This window comes from Hypanus sabinus, chromosome X2, assembly GCF_030144855.1.
Source record: "Hypanus sabinus isolate sHypSab1 chromosome X2, sHypSab1.hap1, whole genome shotgun sequence".
Classification (NCBI taxonomy): Eukaryota; Metazoa; Chordata; class Chondrichthyes; order Myliobatiformes; family Dasyatidae; genus Hypanus; species Hypanus sabinus.
The window spans coordinates 4,711,751-4,727,315 of NC_082739.1; the positions used below are offsets into that span (position 1 = coordinate 4,711,751).

The window sequence follows — 15,565 nt, forward strand, 5'->3', positions numbered from 1 at the left end:
ACATCTTCTGTATCAACCTCCTCTTCCAACCCACAAGTACCAGGGAGCCCCCAAAGTTGAATGACTCAGCACTCAGCTTTCTCCCTTTTGCAGATAGTTTCTCCCCAGCTTGTCTCACAGGGACACGAGACATTATTGTCACCAGGAAGAGATGCACCAATGGCATTCTCCTCTTGAAGGTGACCTCCCTCTTCGTAGTGTTCCTGACGATCACTGTCATTCTGTTCGCCTGTACAACCGAGGGCTTCTGCAGTTCAGGCCTCACCAGCACCCCAGAAGGCATGCCCAACTCTTCTTCATGGTCTTCTGGAACATCACTAAGAGGGCCTCAGCCTCTGGCATTCTGGAAAATTTGGGGTTTCCCATCACTTTTGCTACTGCCCCCAGGCTGTAACACGATTGGCTTTGACTCCATCATACAGTTGGGGGGGGGCCTACACCCACTGATAACAACTGGGACATCTCAGTTCTCAACTCTGCCATGATCTCCTCTACCACTCCCCAGGGTGGGCTATCCGTGGTCACTTCACCGCAGGGGACCACTACCGAGGACTGTATCCAGCTGACGGAGGCCTCCCGCACCTCTGACGCATTCTCCTCCTCTTATACTTCTCCGATTAGCTCAACAAATGAGGGAGGGTGGTGGGTCTTACAAGACAGTCTGAGATCCCAAGCGATCAGGTTCTGGGCCTTTCGCGATTTGATCAATTTTTAACTGATCGACCTCAGCCGTCTGAATGGCCCCTCTATGCAGCAAGCAATTTAGCTGCCTCTCTAGCTGAAAAATGTAGGCAAAAAGCTTCTTTCCCTTTCATATGAATTAATTTGACTTCTTCCAGACCTTTACTTTTATTATTCTTGTTCTGGTATGGAGTTCCGGAGTTTTTGACACTATCATATACTTATAAACTATTATTACTGCCCATGTTAGTTTAGGTTTATTTTTTTTTATTATTTCCTTAAATATACATTTTTTCTTATATTTTATAATTTTTTTTCTTTTGATGATTATTTTTAATCTTTTCATGTATAATCAATATAGATTAGATTGATATTGTATGATCCTTTTTCGCTGATAGTTTAATAAGATATTGTTATCTTGTTACTAATTTAATTTCAAATCTGTTGTATTCATAACCTATTTAATATAATATTATGTTATGTTCTTCTTTTAAAAAACTAATAAAAAGATTGAAAAAGAAAAGAAAAAGCTTCTTCCCCTCCTCCTGACACATGTTCTGAAACCCTGTCATGAGCTCCATTGGGCTTCCCATCATACCTAGTGCATGCACGTAGGCCACAGAAGTGGTAAGAGAATTCTGTGCCTTTATGGCTCTCACTACGTTAGTAGCCCACCCTCTCAAACTTTCAACCAATTGCTGTCGTTTTACGTCATTAGAGTGCTGCCATTCATCTAAAAACTTGAGAAGCCTGCTCTGCCCAAGTCTCATACTCCTCCTCCCCTTTAGGGGTGGGCTTCGTACCTGAGAACAGGCCTGCAATAGTGGGGACTTAGAACCTGGGCATTTTTCCATTTACTTGCCAGGGAGGTCAGGGACCCTAGCAACTCTGAATTCCCACACCTTGCCGGGGGACTCATTAGACATTCCAAATCAGTCCACTCCTTCTCCTTGCTCTGCAGACATGAGAGCACCCTGTCTTTGAAGTCTCCACCCCCAGCTATGGGAGACTCAACTTGAGATTCAGCCTGTTCCCCTACACTCTCCTCCTCCCGGAAAGTCTGGACAGTTCACGGACCCCCTCTCCTGGAGCCATGATAGTACCAGGCAGTTCCACTGCTGTTACAACAGCACTAGTCTGAACTAAAACAAAGTCTTTGCCCACCATTTTATCAAACCTCCGCCCCACAATCGTATCTTTGCCTATAGCTTTAACAGTACTTAAAAGTCAAATTAACAATTCATCAGGAGTATGAATATCTACCCCACTCAACACGCATGTATTTATTACCAGTAACCCCGTGGATTTGCACCACCTCTCAACCCCAACAGCATCCATACCCATGTATCGTAATCACTTTACCGGACAATAGTTTAGCACAGACTTAAACACACAACCCACTGGATCAATCCTCAGGGCAATCACACAGCATCCAACGAAATTGATTCCAGTTGACCCCCCACGATTGAAACACTCTGGTTCTGCTGGCTGCGTAAGTCTAGGGAAGACAATCTCTGGCCCCACCAAACACGTGAGATTGAGGTGCGAGCCCACCCTGAAACCCTGTTTGTATGGATGCTGCGTAATTTGTTGCCCTGTTACAAATAAGTAACATGAAATAACAGGCAGTAGACGATTTAGCTTTATGATTCTTAATCTGATTACAGGGTTAGTAAAGAAAAGCAAAAAAAAAGAAAAGGGCCCATTTTAATGAGACAGTCTAAGGTGCACATTGGAGCTCATGGTTTCCCCTTCGCCGATCCTCCAATTCCCTGGGTTTGGTCGAATCATGGTGCTGCTCCGGGTCGAGTCCTATGACCTCTTCCCTCCGGCTCTTCTCCCTTCATCCCCCACTGAACAAGTAGACCCAGATCACCCTGGTGTCAGGCACACAACACAAAAACCACTCCCCTGATTGGACAGCTCACTTTCCAAAGCACCTGTTATCTCTAACTATAACCCAAACACTGCTGCTACAAAAAGACCATTATGTTAGCAATGAAACCTTTTCCAGGGTACATTGCCTGTTCTATTTATTATAAGTTACTATGATTGCACAGTTAGACAGAGATGTAAAGATTTTTACACCTCATGTATGTGAAGGATGTAAGAAATATAAGTCAATTCAATTTAATTATAAAGACTGTTTAAAAATGTCTGCTATGATTACAAACAACAAAGTGACAAATCAGTAACATTCACTATTTTGTTCTCTTTTGCACTACTCAGTTATGTTTTTATATTTCTTATTGTAACTTAAGATTTTTCAAAATTTATTGCACTGTACTGCTGCTGCAAAACAACAAATTTCAAGACATATGCTAATGATAATAAATCTGATTTTGATTTACTAAATGCCATATCACCTGATCTCTAGTAGAAGATACAGATGTGATGAAAAAGACTGTGATGGCACTTGTTGGTGAACATCTGCTGACTCTTCCTGTCTGAACACAATCATGATGCAAGGCCATGTGAGGTACTAGAGCAGGGGTGGGCAAACTTTTTGACTTGTGGGCCACAAAGGGTTCTAAAATTTGACAGGGGGGCCGGACCAGGAGCAGATGGACGGAGTGTTTTGGTAATACACCCCATAAGAGAAAATAAAATATCATGGGATATGTAGAAAACATGTGCTTTAATTTCAATTGAAAATGAACAAATGCATTACAACAAAATATCTGTCTTTGATGTCCCATGGTATTTAGCTATTTATTGAAATGACTTTTAAAACACTGAAAATTAAATGAATAAAATACAGCTTTTTTTTAATAGTAACGGTTATTACTTTAAAGCACTGAAAATTCTGTTATCCTTCAAGATATTATCATCATCACTCTCCTCCTGACTGTCTTTATTTCAAAAATGGTAGGAGATGCAGGTCTACTTGTCCTGCTCCTTCTTATTCAATTGTCCCGTGCCAAAACTCAACAATGACCAGCACAAGGACAGAACAGGACAGAACGCCAGTATGCGGAGCGCGTTATTTGATCTGGAGCGCATTTTTTATTTTGAGAACGTACGTGCACCTGCGCACTACTCATGTCCATTACTTAACAGAAATGACATGTAACATGTGAGGCTTATTGAAAAAAATATTTTCAAATGCATTTTTTACATAACACAACGAAGAAACTTATTTTTAATTTCAGTGGGAACAGTGTTGTTGGTCTCCCTTTTTAGCCAGCGCATCAAAGTCTGGATTTAGTTTTGTTGTGGCGATTCTCAGGATGGATCTGAGGTGTTGGTCAGTTAACTTGGATCTGTGGCTGCCTTTGTTGATGTTCATGACGCTGAACGCCTGTTCACACAAATAATTCGAGCCAAACAAAGAGTAAAGCGCAAATGTGGAGTAATACGCTTCACCTCAACAAAGGTCAATGTATATAGAGTGCGTCATCTATTGGGAAAACGCCAGAATTGCAGGGAAAAAACGTTAACAAGGTTTATTAATATAATTTCATCAAGTTCTGCGGGCCGGATTAAAAAGCTTAACGGGCCGCATATGGCCCCCGGGCCGTAGTTTGCCCATGCCTGTACTAGAGGGTGACAAGCAACTGAGAACTGTACCCTAACAAGAAATCATTATGTGTTATTGGTTTGGGCAAGGAAGCAAATCCAACAGGGGAAACAATGTACTGCAGAAATTAAACATAAAACTAAGGTAATAATTTCAGTTTGCTGTATTCACTTGTTTTTCAGATATAATTTCACAACTATTGTTCATTAGTCACTGCTTTAAACTAGAACTAACTACGGGGAAGATGCACTGCAGTTTTATTCCCCATCAGAATCAAGTTTAATATCACTGGCATATGTCATGAAATTTGTCTTTGCTGCAGCAATACAATGCAACACACAATAGAAAAAAATATGAATTACAGTAAGTATATATATTAAATAGTTAAATTAAATAAGTAATGCAAAACTAGAAATAAAAAAAGTAGTGAGGTAGTGTTCATGGTTTCAATGCCCATTCAGAAATCAGATGGCAGAGGAAAAGAGGCTGCTCCTGAATTGTTGACTGTGTACCTCAGGCCTCTGCACCTCCTTCCTGATTGTAGCAACAAAAACAAGGCACGTCCTGGGTGATGGGGGCCGATGGAGGATGAATCAAGACACTTATAATATCTTTTACTAGTCACTGGTCAGCTCAGTAAATGTTTGGATCAGTCAGCTGCTGTATTTGTTCCATACTATGAGTAACATTCATAGCTATGCATAACAAGCTTCAGGACTCACACCACCATGTTCAAGAACAGTTATTACCCCTCAACCATCAGGGTCTTGAATAGAAGGATATAACTACACCCATTTGCCCCACCATTGAAATGTTTGCATAGAATAGTACAGCACATTACAGGCCCTTCGGCCCACAATGTTGTGCCGACCCTCAAACCCCGCCTTAAATTCCTCCATATACCTGTCTAGTAGTCTCTTAAATTTCACTAGTGTATCTGCCTCCACCACTGACTCAGGCAGTGCATTCCACGCACCAACCACTCTCTGAGTGAAAAACCTTCCTCTAATATCTCCCTTGAACTTCCCTCCCCTTACCTTAAAGCCATGTCCTCTTGTACTGAGCAGTTCTATGAAATGTTCCTACAACCAATTACAGTTGGCCCTCCTTATCCGCAGGGGATTGGTTCCGAGACCCCCCCGCGGATACCAAAAAATGCGGATGCTTAAGTCCCTTATTTAACCTGTCTCAGTGCGGTGGTCTTTAGGACCCAGCGGAACCCCTGACTTTATTTAACATGTCTCAGTGCGATGGACATTAGGACCTGGCAGTTCAGCTCTGAATCCGCAATGTTTCTGTTCATGAAAATAATCACGATCATGATTGAAAATAAGGTGGAAGTAATAAAGCAATCGGAAAGAGGTAAAACGCCATCGGTCATTGGAAAAGCATTACGCCACAGTCGGTCAACGATCGGAACAATTTTAATGGAGCATGTGAAAGGCCCTGCCCCAATGAAAGCTACGATTATTACTAAGCAACCCAGTGGTTTAATTACTGAAATACATAGGTTTCTTAAGTGTTTTATATGCATTGAAAGGTAAAATATGTACCATATACTAAGAAAAATGTTTGACTAATTGACGCTAAATAATACCGAATACTGTTCCAACTTCAAAACGGACTCAGGAATGGAACTCATTCATAACCCGGGGACTGCCTGTACTTTTAAGTCATTTCTAGATTACTTATAATACCTTATACAATGTAAATGCTATGTAAATAGTTGTTATATTGTATTATTTAGGGAATAATGACAAGAAAAAAGTCTGTACGTGCTCAAACAACAAGTGCTGGAGACTGAACTTCCAGGTTTTCCTGATCTGTGGTTGGTTGAACCCGCACATGTGGAAACCACAGATAAGGAGGGCCAACTGTATGTCACTTTAAGAACTCTTTATCTCACTATCTCATGTTCTCATTATTGCAGAGTTTGTTGTCCTCTGTGCTCTGGTTGATCTTTCATTGATCCTGTTATACTTACTATTCTATACATTTGCTGAGTATGCCAACTGGAAAATTAATCTCAGGATTGTATATAGTGACTTTGATAATAAAATTTACTTTGAACTTTATCTCTTTATAATTCTATGGGGAATCCAGGGAGGGGTAGCACCTCTGGTGAAGGTGCTTGTTGTGTCCATTCTGGGGCAGCTCACTCGCCTTTGATCCCCACTGGACACTCAGCTCTCACCTGCGGCTCCAAGTAGCTGTTTGCATGTGACAGCGGCCACACTCCAGTACACCACTTTGATAGGTGGGCTAAACCAGGTGAGGGTAGCTGCAGAGCCTCATACCACAGTGAGATAGGGACATGCCTGTCCTCGTACACGAAGTCAGCTCTGGCAGACTGGGCGGATGAGATCTGCAGTGAGATCCAACGGCCTGGAAGGCTGTTCTGCAACGCTTCGTGGAAAGTGAAGAATATTACGAGGCACAGAAGAAGACATGATCACCCACTGCAACCAAGGAAGACCCCAGCTGTGATGATTACTTGCACCACTGGAATCGGACTTCCGAGGTCGGAATGGAACTGCCACAGTGCAATGGCTTTTCCACTTAAAAAATTCTCCTGCACAGGTTTCCTGTCATCATTAGATATGACGGACAACCACCACCATAATTTTAAATACAAAATGAATCAGCCTTCAATGTAATCCAGAGTTTATTACCCCAAATGCAGGAGAACTCTTCAGTAGTCCCCCAGTAGCTACAGGTGCATTGTCCAATAAACCAAAGGGCGTATTTGCTGAGAGCTCGCCAAGGCCACGAAGGGGAGCAAGGTTTCCTTGAGGTGCCATTACAAGATTTGATGGCAAATTCAATGCCTGAGAACGATAAAGATAGGAATATGGGTGACAATATTGAGCCAATTTTATTGCATTAAATGAATGACAGTTTAGAAAGTTGAGAGGTACATTATGTGTGCTAACACGAAGTGGTGCTGTTAAATGACCAACTAACCTCTGTTTCTGTCATCTGTGCTTAATGACACTAATGCAGGTCCTATACCAAATATGCAAAGAATTTACCTGTGCCCATTTTTCCAATCCACATGGCTATTCAACTGTAAAGGAAAAGTCATAGCAAAGCCCAATTCTGCTTTTTAGCATAAATATGCTGCAACCTCAGCACTGAAGTAGAATTCAGATGCAATACACACAAAATAGAAAAGAGTTAACGGTCGACGTCTCAAGCCAAGACCCTTCATCAGGACTGGAAAAAAAACATGAGAAGTCAGAGTAAAAAGGCAGGAGGAAGGGAGGAAGAAGTACAAGGTGGTAGGTGATAGGTGAAACTTGGACAGTGGGAAGGGGTGAAGAAAAGAACTGGGAAGTTGATTGGGAAGGTAAGGAGATAAGGTGAGAGAGGGAAATGGGAATGAGGAATGGTGAAAGAGAGTGGGGGAGAGGCAATTACTGGAATTTCAAGAAATCAATGTTCATGCCATCAGGTTGGAGGCTACCCAGACGGAATACAAGATGTTGCTCCTCCAACCTGAGTGTAGCCTCATTGTGGCAGGATGGGAGGCCTTGGACTGACAAGTCAGAATGGGAGTGGGAAGTAGAATTAAAATGGGTGGCCACCAAGCAATCCCACTTTTTCTGGCAGATGAGGCATAGGTGCTTGGTGAAGCGGTCTCCCAGTCTATGTTGGGTCTCACTGATATACAGGAGGTCATACTGGGAGAATTCAGAAGTTGTTTTTAGACCAAAAAACAAAGGTCAAAGTAAATGTATTATCAAAGTATGTACATGTCACCATATACAACCATGAGATTTATTTTCTTGCAGACATTCATAGTAGAACAAAGAAACACAATAGAATCAAAGAAAAAACTACACACAAAGTCTGACAACCAATATGTAAAAGAAGACAATCTTTGCAAGTACAATGATAATAATGATAAATAAATAAGTAAGTAAATAAATAAATACTGATAACATCAGTTGTAGAGTCTTTGAAAGTGAATCTGTGGGTTGTGGAATCAGTTCAGTGTTGAGGATCATAATGTAGCAAGTGTGGTGCTGGATAGTTTTTGGGACATCCCAGATTCTCAAAAGCTATTTACTGCTCAGCCGTTGAGTATTCTTGTGTTCCTAACCATAATATACAACACATTTTAAAGTTATTGCAATGGAACACTGAAGCTCTGAACATTACAGTGAACACAATTGACCACTATCTATCTTGAATTCGTTCATCTGATTTGGAGTGGAAGTAAAATTGCAACAGTAACTATCGTTCTGGTTGACTCATAACTCATGCAATAGGTTCAACCAAAATGTTAACTCAGCTGTTTTCTCCACTAACCCACTGTCTCCAGGGTTTGCTTTGGATTTTTGACACTGGCAATATTTTAAACTACTTAATGTGAAATGGAAAACTGACAGCAAAAGTTGAAAATCAATAAAAGTACAAACTTGAAATAAAATGGATAATGCTGGAAATTCTTAACTAATCATCTTTAAAGGAAGTTGGGCAGGTACATAGGTAAAGAAATGGCTAGTGACATATTGGTCAAACACAAATAAATTGATCATACATAGGTGGAAATTCTGGTTGAAATGAACTAGTTGGGCCAAAAGACCTATTTCCAAGTTGTATGGCTCTATGATTATTTTTGAGGAAAGAGGACCAGACTCTTGACCTCCAGTGTTAACTCTTCTCTTTCTACAGATGCTGTGAAACTTACTGAGTGTTTCCAACAAAATTTGTAACATTGTAAAAATAACCTTTTCTATTTTCATTGAGTAGTCAAATCATTCATATAAAGGTTAATGGCTTTAATGTTCAATCTTTGCAGAGATCAATCTAACGGATAAATGAAAATAGGTTGCAAGTTGATTGGCAGATTCAAAATTAGGGTTCTTCCACCCTCACTCTGATGCTTGTTCCCTTTGTGAGGAAGTTTCCTTTCCACCTCAGGTATCTCAAATCATCACTGTTGACACCGAGCAGTTGAAAAAGACCCAGGCTGCCAAACCATAAATGCCTTTCTATTACCACCTGTAGATTCCAAATTTATTACATATACCTATTCCAAAGCTTTTACTGGACTTGCTCAGTATGTCAAGGCATCAGTTTGCTAAATATCAGGACTGAATGTCAATTCGCTCCTACATGCCCTTCTTTCACCCAAAGTAACAGTTCCCTGTTTGGATGTGATCAAACACAAGAAGCACCCCACAAATATGGTGCAGTCTTGTTGCTGCTGAACATCTTTACTAATTCCTCTTTTGAACAACAAAAAAGACCCAACCACTAACCACAGCCGTCACATACTCTTGCCCACATGGCCAGAATATGTGGATCCCAGATCGGCCTCTACAGTCACCTGTGGACCTACCAACAGACAACCCCTTAGGAGATCATATTTGACTAGAGTGATGATACTACTACTTCAACTACTATTACCGTGATTACTACTAGAACTACTATTGCGATGGCAACTGATACTACTGCAACTGCTACTACTACTATTGTGAATGCAACTACTGCTACGACTGTGACTACTATTACTGCTGCACCTGCTGCCATTGAAATTACTACTACTGCGACTTCTGCTACTACTACAATTACTACTATTGCGACTGCTATTACTGCTTCTGCAACTACTATTATGACTATTATTGCTACTATTGCAATTACTACTGCTACTACTATTGCGACTGATACTACTGCAACTATTACTGCAATGACTGATGCTAATACAATTCCTATTACTGAAATTACTGCTGTACCTACTGCAACTATGACTACTACTACTACTACTACTGCTACCACTCTGAATACTACTATTGCATCTGCTACTACTGCGACTGCTGCTACTGTGACTACTACTATTGCAACTATTACTACTGCGGTTAGTGCTGCTACTGTGACTTACTACTATTAACACTGCTACTGTGCTGCAACTACTACTACTGCGACTACTACTATTACGATTGTGAGTGCTGCTACTTCTACTACTACTGTAACGACTGCTGCTACTGTGATTAGTGCTGCGACCGTGATTACTGCTGTTGTGACTGTTGCTACTACTACTGCGACTGTTACTATGTGACTGCTACTACTGCGATTACTGCTGCTGCAGGAGAATAAATGCTACTTTTCACATTGTGTTTCAATGATTTGGATAATGGAATTGATGGCTTTGTGGCAAAGCTTGCGGATGATACAAAGATAGATGGAGGGGTAGGTAGTGGTGAGGAAGCAATGCAATTCCAGCAGGACTTAAGACAAATTGGAAGAATGGGCAAAAACATGGCAGATGGAATACAGTGTTGGGAAAAGTATGATAATGCATTTTGGTAAAAGGAAGAAAAGTTATCTAAATGGGGAGGTAATTCAAACATCAGAAGTGTGGAGGGAGTCAGGAGTCCTCGTGCAAGACTCCCAGAAGGTTAATTCACAGGTTGAGTCTGTGGTAAGGAAGGCAAATGCAATGTTGGCATTTATGTTCTATTCCCCTTGAAATAAAAATAAGGAGCTAATGCTGAGACATTATAAGACACTAGTCAGGCCGCACTTGAAGTATTGTCAACAGTTTTGGGCCCCTTATCTCAGAAAGGATACTGTCATTGGAGAGAGTCCAGAGGAGGTTCATGAGGATGATTCTGGGAATGTAGGGGTTAACATATGAGGAGCATTTGGCAGCTTTGGGCCTATATGCACTGGAATTTAGAAGAATGTGGGGGAGGGGGGGGAATCTCATTGAAACCAACTGAATGTTGAAAGGACTAGATAGGGTGGATGTGGAGAGGATGTTTCCTATGGTGGGGGTGTCCAGAACTAGAGGGCACAGTCTGAAAATTAAGGGGTGAACTTTTTAGAAGGAGAATTTTTTTTTAGCCAGAGAGTAGTGAATTCATAGAATGCTCTGCCACAGAATGCAGTGGAACCCAAGTCCATGGATACATTTATGGCGGAAGTTGATAATTTCCTGATAGGAAGGGCACCAAAGGATATGACAAGAAGGCAGGTGTATGGGGTTGAGTGGGATCTGGGATCAGACATGATGGAATGGTGGAGTAGACTCGATGGGCTGAATGGCCTAATTCTGCTGCCATATTTTATGGTCTTATGGAATGTGAAGCTTTTGTGGTCTGCATGACTCAGCAACATATAGGGTTACATTGCTTAATCATTGGCTAAACCAAATTAGCATCTTCTAAGTAGGCTAATGCACTGCAGCATATTACACAAATACAACTCAGAAATATAACCCAGATAAAAGGATGCAAATTTGTGCAGTGAGGGATGGAGTTAGGCAATTCAATCATTAATTACAAGAGTAGGTAGTACATCACTCAATATTCAGTCAATACATTACAATACTGCAGGGCAATTTTTCTTCTGCAGATTTTTTTCAAAATTGGTCTTCACAAAACTATTAACTTACTTCATATTAATTCCCTTCAATCTTGCAATAAAAATTCTGCACATGTAATTGGCACTATGGATTGCGACTGTGAATCAGTTTAATGAAACTGGATATTGATATTGGGATTACAACCAGCATTAGAAAAAATACCATCAGGTAACACAGCTTCTTTGGACAATAAAGGGGTAGACTATTTCATTTTTCAAAATAACAATATACCAGTGCGAAAACTGAACCTCTGAACAAAGTTAGTTGTCCTCAGGTGAGGTAAAACAGGTGCAAAGGTATTAATTATGTTATTTTATGCACTGTATGTGATAATAGCTACTGTGCTAATCTCATGCTTTTAGTGCTGGTGGGGGTGAAAATGAACCAGTAGCTGAAATCTTGATTATTATTCTGCAATCTCAACTAAAAAGTACATTGTTGGATGAGTGTAGGTTGGATCAGCTGTTGTGCTGTCTCATGACATTCACCATCTGCCCTTACACAAGGGAAAATGGAAATTGAGGTGAGGATTTTTTTTTTCCCTCCCAGGAGTCAGCAAAGGAGAAAATCTTGAATAAAATGAGGGAATAAGATCATCATGAGTTTCTTCACAAAAACATCAGTTCCTATAAACATACAAAACAGATGTGCAGAAGACAACCATCTGCTCCATAATTAATTCTCAACTCAAATTCACATTTACTCAAATTCGCACAAAGGGTCGCAGACTGGAAGCTGAAGGTGGAATTCTACTCCATTCCTGGCAAATAAGGCTAACAGTCTTATTTTACACCTGAGCCCATGACAATCTTCCAATTACCAGAATCACCATAGTTCAGTTCTTTGCAAGGGTCTACATATCAGATTGGCAGAAAACTATGGTAAACTATGGTTGATAGATGGTCATGGGACAGAGGGTAAAATCAAGCACATATTTTTATTCTGATCCTACCCTTAACCCATGCTATTCTTCCCCCATTGCGTCTAGTCTTACCACTCTACTGATCTATGCACACCCAGGACAATTTGGTGGCCAACTAACCTACCAACCCACACATTCTTGAACGTGGGAAGACACCAAAGTCCCCAGCTAAAAACCACTGAGTTATTGGGAGCACCAGCAAACACCACACACACAACACTGGAATCAGGATTCAACTCAGGACACTGATATGCCTCTGTAATGGAGTTCCATACTGAACACAGCATGGTTCATTTTTTTTTTCACCAAATATATCTATGATTTAAATTCAGCATCATAGAGAAGTACAGCACAGAAAACAGATCCCCCTGCCCAACTAGTCCATGCTAACCATTTAATTTGCCTAGTCCCATCAACTTGCACCTGGACCATAGCCCTCCATACCTCTAACATCAATGTATCTATCCAAACTTCTCTTAAATGTTGAAATCAAGCTCTCATGGACCACTTGTGCTGGCAGTTCATTCCACATTCTCAAGACCCTCTGAATGAAGAGGTTTTCCCTCATGTTTCCCTTAAACTTCTCACCTTTTAACCCTTAACCCATGACCTCTAGTTGTAGTCCCATTCAACCTCAGTGGAAAAAGACTGCCTGCATTTACCCTATCTATACCCCTCAATTTTGTATACCTATCAAATCTCCCCTCAGTCTTCTGTGCCCTAGGGAATAAAATTCTAAACAATTCAATCTTTCTTTAACTTAGGTCCTCCAGTCCCAGCAACATCCTTGTAAATTTTTTCTGTACTCTCTCAATCTTGTTTACATCTTTCCTTAAGGTATGTGACCCAAACTGCACACAATACTCTGAATTAGGCCTCAACAATGTCTTATACAGCTGCAACATAACATCCCAACTCCTGTACTCAATACTATGATTTATGAAGGCCAATGTGCCAAAAGCTTTCTTTACGACCCTATCCACTTGTGCCACAATTTTTGATGAACTATGGACCTGTATTCCCAAATCTCTTTGCTCTACCACACTGCTCAGCCCCCTACTGTTCACTGTGTATGATATACTCTAGTTGGTCCTCCCAAAGTACAACACCTCACATTTGTCTGGATTAAATTCCATCTACCATTTTTTAGCCTGTTTTTCCAGCTGGTCCAGATCCCACAGCAAGCTCTGATAAGTCTTCCTTGGTGTAAACTACAATCTTGGTGTCATCCACATATTTGCTGATCCAGTTAACCACATCATCATCCAGATCATTGACATAGATGACAACCAACAATGGACCCAGCACCGATCCCTGCAGTACTTCATAAGTCACAGGCCTCCAGTCAGTGAGGCAACCATCTATTACCACTCTCTGGCCTCTCCCACAAAGCTAATGTCTAATTCAATTTATTACCTCATCGAGAACGCCAAGCGACCGAACCTTCTTGACCAACTGCCTATGTGACACCTTGTAAACTACCTTGGTAAAGTCTAAACATCCTCTGCCTCGTCTTCATCAACTTTCTTGGTAACTTCCTTGAAAAACTGTAATATTAGTTAGACATGACTTACCACACACAAAGTCATGCTGACTATCAGTAATCAGTCCATACCTATCGAAATATGCATGTATCTGATCCCTAGAATACCTTCCAATAATTTCGCCACAACTGATGTCAGGCTTACCAACATATAATTTCCCACTTTATTTTTAGAGCCTTTTTTAAACTGCAAAACATTAGCTATCCTCCAATCCTCTGGTTCCTCTCCTGTCGCGAAGGATGATTTAAATATCTCCTTAGCTGGGGCCCCTGCAATTTCTGCACTTGCCTCGTAAAGAAGCTGAGGAACACCTTGTCAGGCCCTGGGGGATTTATCCACCCTAATTTGCCTCAAGACAGCCAACACCTCCTACACTTTAATCTCAATAGCATTCATCACCTCGCTGCTGCTTTGCTTCACTTCTACAGCCTCTATGTTCATTTCTTGAGTAAATGCATATGCAAAAAATCCATTTAAGATTTCCCCTATCTCTTTTGGCTCCATGCATAGATTACCATTCTGATCTTCCAGAGGACCAATTTTATCCCTTGCAATCCTTTTGCTCTTAACGTACCTGTAGAATCTCTTAGTATTCTCCTTCACCTTGTCTGATAGGGCAACCTCATGCCTTCCTTTAGCCCTCCTAATTTCTTTAAGTGTTCTCTTGTATTTATTATTCAGAGATTAAAGATTAAAAGATTCAAAGTGCATCTATTATCAAAGTATGCATGCAATAGGTAACCCTGAAATTCACCTTCCCACAACCACAAAACAAATAAAACCCTGTAAACTGTTCAAAGAGAAACATCAAAACCCCACCTCCCACTTACAAAAAAATAAAATTGTGCAACAATTTAAAAAACGAGCCAATTATAGCCTTTGGCTAGGAGCAGATGGCACCCAACCTTCAAATTTGTAATGAACCACTTCACACTTATCTGGGCTGAACTCCATCTGCCACTTCTCAGCCAAGTTCTGCATCCTACTGATGACCTATCTGAAGAACCTTCATAGCGTTTCGACCCTTAACTACTACACTCTCCAGACAGCAGGTCAACAGTGGTGGACAAGTCATTGCCCATCTGCTCATGACTTCCAGCAACACTTCTCTCGCCAGCTCCATATCCAGCAATAGGCTCTTTCTGCTTCCTCCCCCATCCTGCGAGCTGCTTGGTTCTTGCTCTTTTCATCAAGGCCCAGCGCAGACAGCAACCTTCATGCTGACCTTGCCGGGAGCCCACTACAGCTGATTTCCATGGGAAATAGCCACGTCTGCCATTCTTTGTCCCTGTACTCCTGGACTAAGGACTGGCACTTCAGGGCCTTACTCTTATGAGCCTCTTCACATCTTCCTCCCTTGGGACTGTGAGCTCCACCAGGATGATTTTCGTGTCTTTGGTGGATTACAATATGATGTCTGATCGAAGTGTGGTTTGACTATCAACTCCCTTGGTTTGGCAGTTTGCAGCAGATTGAATTTAGGCCTCTTTGATATGACTGGTGTGGCATTCACCTTAATGAAA

At 41.1% G+C, this 15,565-nt stretch overlaps 1 protein-coding gene across 6 annotated transcripts in view; it reads right to left on the bottom strand.

The window, feature by feature from the left end:
• LOC132385093 (centrosomal protein of 164 kDa-like) overlaps window positions 1–15,565 on the bottom strand; it is a 288,904-nt gene that overhangs the window by 191,462 nt on the left and 81,877 nt on the right. For 5 of the 6 annotated variants that reach the window (XM_059956825.1, XM_059956826.1, XM_059956824.1 and 2 more), the window contains one exon: window positions 6,874–7,029. The exons of the other annotated variant lie outside the window; for it this stretch is intronic. In XM_059956825.1, coding sequence (XP_059812808.1) covers window positions 6,874–7,029 — 156 coding nt within the window. The remainder of the gene's footprint in view (window positions 1–6,873; window positions 7,030–15,565) is intronic. 6 annotated transcript variants of the gene reach the window in all.